The sequence below is a fragment of the Mastigoproctus giganteus genome, chromosome 4 (genome assembly GCF_048544385.1).
Source record: "Mastigoproctus giganteus isolate SK-2022 chromosome 4, ASM4854438v1, whole genome shotgun sequence".
Taxonomy (NCBI): domain Eukaryota; kingdom Metazoa; phylum Arthropoda; class Arachnida; order Uropygi; family Thelyphonidae; genus Mastigoproctus; species Mastigoproctus giganteus.
The window spans coordinates 141,411,977-141,421,530 of record NC_143578.1 but is presented as its reverse complement, the minus strand read 5'-3'; the positions used below and the strand labels follow the sequence as shown (position 1 = coordinate 141,421,530).

The window sequence follows — 9,554 nt, the reverse complement described above, 5'->3', positions numbered from 1 at the left end:
ATGGTGAGGAGTATACATTGATTCATTATTTTACGTTTCAGACAAACTGGGATATTGCTCTTCAGTATGTGACTATATTTCCTGAATGCTATCCATCCAAAATTTATTCTTTTCTTGACTTCCAGCCATTTATCATTATTACAGCTAATAACTTGTCCCAGATAAGTATATGACTGCACCTTTTCAATTGCTGCTCCTTCAATCATTATTTCCCTTTCCATGGCATACTTGTTCATCATTACTTTTGTTTTAGCCATATTCATCTTTAGTCCAAAATCCTTACTAACTGTGCATAACTGATTAAGATTTTCCTCTAATTCTTTGGGATCGTGGCTTATAACCACAATGTCATCTGCAAATCGTAAATGGTTTAGGTACTCTCCGTTCATATTTTTCTGCGACCAGTCTAATCTTCTGAAAGCTTCCTCAAGGGCAGGAGCAAACAGCTTCGGAGATATTGTGTCTCCTTGTCGAACTCATTTCTCAATTTTAAATTTCTTACTGTCTTTGTCCAGTCTAGTCTAGTCTAATAAAGGAGGTAGCACTCTCATATATTTTCTTCAAAATCATAATATATGGGGTATCTATGCCTTGTCTTTCCAGTGCCCGAAACATTGCCTTATGCTGTATGGAGTCAAATGCCTTTTCAAAATCCACAAATGCCAGGCATAATGGTGTTTTATATTCATTTGCTTTCTCCATTAGCTGTGATATTACGTGAAGGTGATCCATAGTTGAGAATCCTGTCCTAAAGCCAGCTTGCTCTTTCAGTTGATTCTCATCAAGTATTCTTTCTAATCTGTTAGTAATGACCCTTGTGAACAACTTGTAGATGTGGGATAACAAGCTAATTGGTCTATAATTTCCAATTTCTGATTTATCTCCTTTCTTATGCAGCAAAACTATGATTGCATTATTCCACTGCTTAGGCGTCACACCTTTTCTAATGCACTTTGTGAAGAGCCTTGCCAGTTTTTGTGTTATGTCTCTTCCTCCCAATTTTAACAACTCTACAGTAACTTCATCTTCCCCCGGGGCTTTCCGATTCTTCATTTTCTTCAATGCATGTTCTACCTCATCAGGAAGAATATCGGGTATGTCGTATGTGTTGCTACTTTGCAATCCATCTTCCCCACTGCTGGTGTCATTCCCTCGCTCCTTGTATAAATCTCGATAGTAGTCTTCTGCTATTTGAATTATGCCTTCTCTGCTGTTTATAAGTACACCATCGCTATTCTTCAGTTTCAGTATCATTTGTCTTTCTGTATTACTGCTCATGGCTGCTGATTTAAATCCTTTGTTTTCCCTTAATGCTTGTTCCAGTTTTCTTGTGTTAAATCTTCTGTCCTCTCTGAGTCTCTTTCTAATGGCTTTGCATAACTCAGTATACTCAATTTTCTCCCTGTCAGTGTTTTTCTTGCTCTTCATTTGTCGTCTTTGGTTCATCATGACAAGTGTTTCTTGACTAATTTTTTCTTCTTTGGATTTCAGTTTCCCTATAGGTTTCTTGGGCTTTATCACTTTCAGAAAGTTGTAATATTCCTCGTCGATATCTTGGTCCTGAGCAGTCTGCAGAAGCTCAAACTTGTTCTTAAGTTCCAGTACATACTGCTTTTTCTCCTCCTCTGTTATCTCAAAGACCTTTGTATTATTTACTCGCGTCAGTTTTTTCCTTTCCTTTCCTACATCTATATCAAGTGTACATCTTACCATTCTGTGATCACTTCCAACATTTACCTTATTCAGGACGGTAACATCATTCACAATATATCTTCTGTTAGTGAGGATGAAGTCGATTTCATTAGTTGTTAATCCATTTGGACTCTTCCTGTTCACCCTTTTCTTGAAAAAAGTGTTCATTACTGACAGTCCTTGAGATTCTGCAAATTCCACAAGTCTTTCACCTCTTTTATTTCTTTCACCAATTCCAAAATTTCCTATAGTTCCTCTTTCTGCGCTGTTTTGCCTTTTTCCAACCTTAGCATTGAAGTCCCCCATAATAATAGTGTAGTGGGTTTTCTGCTCATCTAGAAGACTCAATTTCGGTGTACATTTCTTCAACCTCTTCATCATCATGGCTCAATGTTGGTGCATAAATCATTATAATCTTTAGCTTGTACCTCTTAGAAATCTTGAGTATTAGTCTTGACACCCTTGGTGATGTACTTTTGAATTCCAAAATGTTGTTTTTAAAATCTTTATGGACCAGAAACCCAACTCCACCTTCACTCCTTTCACTGTTTCCATTGGTGTACAGCAGATTAGTATTAGTAACGGCCGCATCGTGCAAGAAAGCCTATGGCTTATGCTGCACCAGCCAAAAAAAATAATAATCCGAACAAAACAATGATAAAAACAAAAAAAATTAAATAAAATAAATAAATAAATAAATAAATAATAATTAATAAATAAAAAAAAAAAATAAAAAATAAATAAAAAGGAAATTTCCACTTGATAAACTTATACGTGATTCATTTCTTCTTCTTGTTTCAGCCAAACCGATGACATTCCAATTCACATTTTCTAATTCCTTTTCCAGCTCTAATATCCTGTCTTCACCGATGAGTGATCGTACGTGGAGTATGTTTGATTAATTTTAAGTTGAAAAAGCATTGAAATATGCATAGGAGTATTTTTGACAATAAAATAATTTGGAAATCAAGTAGCTCTCTCATTCAAGCAAGAAATTCCAGGATTTTCGAAGGTTTTCTAAAGTATGAAGCAGCAAGATCTAGAAAAAATTAGGTAGATGGGCTAAGAAGTGGCAAGTGAGGTTTACCATTGGTAAATGCAAAGTACTGCCTAACGGATAGCAGTAATCCCAGAATAACATACGAATTAGGTGGTATCTCATTGTGGGGATGGAGAATATAGAGACTTAGCGTTAACTGTACAGTCAGACATGAAGTTCCCTCAGCAGTACAGACAGGCTGCCAGAACAGCTTATGGGGTTCTGTCAATGATATACAGGAACTTTGTCAGAAGGGAAAAGAGGTGATTATCCCATTGTATAAGGCAATGCTTAGGCCATTTTGAGTAATGACCACAAGTCTAACATCCTCGTTTTAAGAAAAATCGGTTTCTTAGAATAAGTAAAGAGATGAGTAACTGTTAAGCAAGAAGATTCTGATAATTTATTTGTTTTTTTATATGACTGAAGATTTCATAGAAGAGGAAACATTTCACCATAATAACATAAAAATCCGTAGAATTCCATCTATTGATATTATCATAAATGCAATAAGATTGAGTTTACTACCGTTTATAAACTGGAAACTGCAATTTTTTTAAATTGTTTTATGATTGACATGTACTTTAGAAAAATATCACAAAGGCATTCAAAATTGACTCTTATAACGAAATACAATAATGATGAAAATGTAGTGCATTTTAATGATTTGAATTGGTTTTTTGGAAATTTGATTTTATAAAGTGACTGATTCTACTATCCACTCATCATGTTAACCAGTGCCTACATATTTCACTTTATGATGGACTTACAATTATCTCCAACTGGACCATATGGTCCTTCCCTCAGCCAATAGCATTTGTAAACGTGTTGGCTGTGTGTTTTGTTTTTGCATTCTTTAGTTGAAGTGATTTTTTGTGTTGTGCTTTAATCAATATATTAGTTTTAATTAATTTTTTTTTAATATGTACAATTTCCATTATAAAAATCACCTTTTAGAGATATAGTGAATGGTCATATAGTGAAATTTTAAACTTCTGGGGTCTTTGAACAAATTACCAAAAAACAGTGTTATTGAATTCACATTACGATATTTTCATGATACAATGGTGTCTTTGCAATGGATTTTTCTTCTTCTTCTTGGTCCTTAGCTGGCAGCTGGGGGAAGCGGTTGGCCACGCAACCAGTATGCTGCTGTAGGTGCTGCAGGGTTTCGGACTTGCTCTGTGATGTTCTTCCATACTTTACGATCCTTGCAATGGATTAATATCATAAAGCAGGAGTCCACTGTACTACTACTACTAATAGTAATAACTGTGGCTCGCAAGGAAATGTGGACTAGAAAAATTCATGCCTAATAATTCATACCTTACTATTAATAATAATAACATGAAATTTAAAAAAGTTGTTAAAATGATGTCGTTAACTGATTTTGAAATGGTTTCAGCTGAAAAGTAAATTTTTACTGCATAAACAATTTTTTGTTTATTAAAAATCACCTACACATTTCTAAGACTAGCATCTCTCAAATCTTCAAACATTATCTTGTTTCACCTATTTTCAGGATTTATTCTTGAACTTGAACATGTTGTGTGTCTGGTTATTACCACTGCTTCATATGGTTGTTAATATTCTTACTCCATGAAAGAAAGTATCTGTACTCCTATCAATCTGATTACTTTATATTAACGCTTTTATAATTCTTGATTTCAGTATTTTGGTTTTCATGGATTTTCAAAAACACCAACTTTCTCGAAGAAATACAGTGGACAATTAAATTTATTTTGTAATATTTTATTTCTGTCCACTATACCTTTTTATGTACAGATTTCTGCTCTGCATCAATAAAGCTGCATTCTTGTTTTCATCGGTTACTGTTATAAAGCAGTGTCCTGAAGTGATCACAATAAGTGGTATCCAAACACTTAAGAAACAGACGTATTGACATTGTTTCTTCTCGAGTGAATGGCTTTCCAACCAAATTATGTATTGATCATTATAAATAAGACCGATTTTATTCTGCCATGATCTAATATTGCATACAAACACTTACTTATAAGGCCACTGATTCACTTTCCTAATTGTTGAATGGACACCCACAGCTGAATAAAGGCATTAGTTCCTCCTTTAGTCAATTTTATGGGCCAGTCATTATGATGCTCAAGAGTAGTTTTTGTGTGTGTGTGCGCGCGCGCATGTGCATTAGCCCAATGTTTTTTACTCTAGTCAAAAACAAACTAAACATGTTCTATTGATACTCAAAAAGGACTTGAGTACAGTCAGTCCTCATATAACACGTGTTTACATTACACGAATTTGATCATACACGATTTATAAATAGGGGAACGATGTCTTATATAACACGAACCGAATTCGCTTATGCACGATTCGCCTTTGTGTTTACAAGAAATGGCAGTCGAACGCAGAATCACCCCAACTGAACGCAACACGATAGGAATGAAGAGAAGATTCTGAAAATGTATTTATGTTTTTTTATATCAGTGAAGGGGAAACACATTTCACCATAATAACGTAAAAACCAACACAATTCCAGCTATCAGTATAATCGCAGATGCAATTAGATCAACTTTACTACCAGAAATGCAACTGGAAATTATTTTTATTGTTTTATGGTAGTAATTCCTAGAAATGTGCTTTAGTAAAATGTGAGGTGTTAATTTCTGCCTTTATGGTGTTGTTTATTCAGTTGCTACACGCGCGCGCAGCTTTGTTTATGTGTATCAAGCGTGCATCCTCGTTTTGTAATTGTGCTTTATTCCCTAAAAATGAGTAAAATGCTTAAAAGGTGTGAAAAGGAAGCGTCCTGGTGAAGACATTGCAGATTCAGAGAGAAAAATAAAAGCAATATCAATAAACAGAGGCGGACTAGGTCAAAAATTCTTACCCAGGAAAATTGTAGTGACCTCATACTAGCGTTTATGGCCAAAATCACACCGGCCTCTGGCCCAACGGGGTTTCCCCGGGAATGCTTATGGCCAGTCCGCCTCTGTCGATATAGAAAAAATATGAAATTGTGAAACGCTTTGAGCGAAATGAAAGACCACGTGATATTCCACGTGCTACAGACCTAAATGAGGCAAAGCCGAGAATTACAAAGGATGCAGAGAAAATAAAAACAACTTTTATAGCAGGACTAACTCAAAGTGTAATTAAAATCCATTAGATTAAGACAAAGAATTGGAAGAGATGGAACGGCTGTCATCTGTTTGGACAGAAAATCAAACAAAAAACAAGTTTGCTTACGATAGAAGCAAAAGCATTAGCAATATTTTATTACGATTATTTATTGTGTTTGTTAATGTTTTGGTTACAAATGTGTGTTCAATCTTGGGTGGTCAGCACCTAACCCTATTTTTCCCATAGGGCCCGTTTTTTATATTGCACGATTTTGCATTGCACGAGGGTTTCTAGGAACACAACTATCGTGCTATATGAGGACTGACTGTATTCCTTTCTTATATTTTCCCAAAGTTTCTAGGCTTGTAAATATACACACTGGGCTTGTAAGTAAACAAATAATATAATTTATCAACAATATACCTGGGTTATTTTGACCTAAACAATACTAATATTAATAATAATATCCTGAACAGTGCACACAACTGAATTTCCTAACTCATAAGGCTCAAATGACATTCATGAAAAGTTACATGACAGTGCATACTACCATCCTGTTAAAAATTTGCTTGTGTTATTTTGTATACTAGTGGAGAAAAAGTTATGTCCACTTTAAATATTACCTAGTAAACAGAAAGGAAGATACGTGTGATATATAGCTCTGCAGGATTACTTTACTTTTGTTATATAAAGGTAAGTTGTTCTGATTTCCAGATCCTTTATCAATACCAACTCCTCCTCCACCCCACCCCTGCCAAACTCTCACTTCAGCAAATGCCTTGCCAACAGTATTAGAATTTTAAATGTTCAGACTAACTCTAATGCAAGAATTATTGTCTAAAATCAATGGACCACCAACCCACCCACCCACTTATAAAACTTTTGCTAAAGGAAGTGTTTATTTGCATGAAGAGTGGACTAACAACATAATCATTATGAATTTTGCATGATTACTGAAATTAACTCCAAAAGAAAGAGTCTGTATTGCAAAGTATTGTCTAATTATCATTAACATAAGCTAGATATTTAAAAGGTGGCCACTGTTAGGTTTAAAAAAGCTAATGTTAGTCAGTCTGAATTTTTGCATGTAGTTGGCAATCATCATGATAATGCTATAACTTTGTATGTATATACAGGTAGCCCTCGTTTTGCACTGATTTGCGATAGTACCATTCACTAACCACAAGGCCATTTTTATTTATTTTTGCAATTTTTTTATAAATTGGAAGTTTAAAATCCTCAGACAAAATTTATCAGCGTCGTACTGTACCATGTACTGTTCACGTGATCAAGGACAATCTGAGACAATTGGGGATTAGCATGTCCATAGCATAAGCCAACCAGAGACGAGAAAACTTCCTGCCCTCGAAGTAGCCACTCGTGGATGCAGGTGCTAAAGGTCCATGCAGTGAAGCATTCAGATGGTGATTGTTTACACCATTTACACGTGTTGGAAATTTATTAAGCTAACATTTTTTATTAATTGTGCTATTAATACATTAAATAATAATAGTGATAGCTGTGTGAGTTTTTGCCAATCGTGTTATAAAGTTTTTAATTTAATAGAATAAAGAGACACCATGTCTGGTAAAAGAAGTTCAATGAATCCTAGTGTAAATGAAAGTGTGAAAAAGGCAAGTCGATCCATCACATTGGAAAATAAGATGGTTTTTCGGATGATGGAAGCTGGTGAAAGCTGTCCTAATGTATGTAGGGCTATGAATATGCCTCCATCGAATATTACTACAATTATGAAGAATGCTGATAAAATAAAACAATAAATGCAAAGTGGTAGGCAAAAATTTTGGTGCCCCGAACCTAACCCTGTGATTTCCAATTGACTCCAGGATATAAAGGGTTCCATTTGTGCCAGGCCACAGCATAAATCAAGGGCTACCTATATTTAGTTGTAACTTTAAAGATTCAGAATATAATCTTTTTTAGAATATATATATTTTTTTTTTATAGAAAAAAAGGTCTGTTTATTCATTTCCCCAACACATTACATTCTTTCACATCAAGTCAGTAGTTAACAAAAATGAAATGTTTCTGGGCTAGGAAACCCATACTAAACTACAGATTAATTCTGAGAACACAAATAGCAAAAGGGAGAGGGAGCAGTTATCGAAGTTGTCTTTTCAACTTTATGATCGATTTTGTTTAGTAAATAGTCCAAATCTGTTTGTTAGACAATGGATTTAGTTTGAATTTCCTTTTGCCATTCTTGGAAATTATAGTAAAAGACAAATGTCAGGGATTACAAAAACCAGAAGGAAATCAGAAGAGAGTGGCATGCAGGTCCTTGTTGAATACTCTAAAACAGGGGCCACGGAAATTGATATTAGTTCCAGAATAATATGCGAGGAGCTGCATGGCAATAGATTTTACAGACAAACTTAACCACAAAAACCAAATATCACAGTGTTCAATACACAATATTTACTTACTTGTGTACAACTCAATGAATTGGCCCTTGGAACAAGGGACAGATGTGTTATGGAGTGTTGAAATCATAATACACAGTTCTGTAATCTGGTGACCATATTTAAATCTGGCAGGTGCTTGGACAATGCTATTTAACAGAATGTGTTATCCAAACTGTAAAGTTTGGAGGAGTTGTTGCCACTGCCTGCAGTTGATTTTTGTGATTTGCACTTGGACAATTTTTTGTGGAACAGTGAATACCAAGTGGCATGGAGAAGGCCCTTTGCTGTTTCAGCTTGTAATGCATCATATGCAACCCCGGGGGCTCACATCTGGTGAGTATGGGCTTGGCACACCCAAGGTCCTGAGATGGATATCATCATTCTTCTCTTTCTTGGTGATTCCCTTCTACTTTTGACTCTCTCTCTCTCTCTCTCTCTCTCTGGGTAACTTGGGAATTTTTTTTTCCCTGGTACAGCATAAGCCTCAGGCTTCCTTGCACCATATGGCTATTAATAATAATAATATCATACTATGACAAAGCTTTTATCATGTCTTCAATCAATGGCATGAAAACATGATAAGTTTCCTTGACATATGCAGATGCCCAGATCTTTGTGGTGACAATATAGTGTAAATTACATAAGTGACATTATACTGTCACAAATTGAAATTTGAAGGTTGTATGAGTTTTCATTGGAGTGCTAATATTTTAATGGCATATTATTTCAGTATTGTATCAGAGAATTCACAATACCACTTAATAATTTATTAATCTATATATTGTTAATGACACACAATCCATATAACTTTGTACCAAATGATAAATCACTCTCTCTTCCCACCCCAATCTTCATTCTTTAATTCTTCTGAATACTGCTATATATTTATTCCCATTATTTCTTGTAACCTTGCTACCTTCCTCAGTGGCACTACAAATCTTCTCTATAATTATATCCCCTTCCTGAAATTATACATTCACTATATCAAGATCTTTAGTGATACAGTTCATGTCATTCATTTAATTAACTCAAAGTTATAGAAAGAAGAAAAACAGAATACTAAGCATTATTGAAAATTCTATTTACAATCAAATTTTAACTTCTTTTTGTATAAACAAACTGCAAAAAATAAAATAGCATCCAAAATTTAAGAAAACTGTTTCACAGCTAAAGAAATGTATTAATAAAGGACTGTAAAGGCAACCCAACAGCGATTATTTATTTTATTATTTGTTTTGTTTTTAATTTTTTATTTTTATTATGTTTTATAATATTGAGCCCATTAATATTCACTAATACAA

The 9,554-nt window shown here is 34.5% G+C and overlaps 1 protein-coding gene across 2 annotated transcripts in view; it reads right to left on the bottom strand.

Annotated features, from left to right (window-relative positions):
- Nucleotides 1–8,998: 8,998 nt before the first annotated feature.
- Nucleotides 8,999–9,554, bottom strand: part of LOC150087101 (tRNA (guanine-N(7)-)-methyltransferase) — a 249,410-nt gene continuing 248,854 nt past the window's right edge. For both annotated transcript variants that reach the window (XM_090372957.1, XM_090372958.1), the window contains one exon: nt 8,999–9,215. In XM_090372957.1, the coding sequence (XP_090229083.1) occupies nt 9,105–9,215 (111 nt within the window). In that variant the 3' untranslated portion in view covers nt 8,999–9,104. The remainder of the gene's footprint in view (nt 9,216–9,554) is intronic.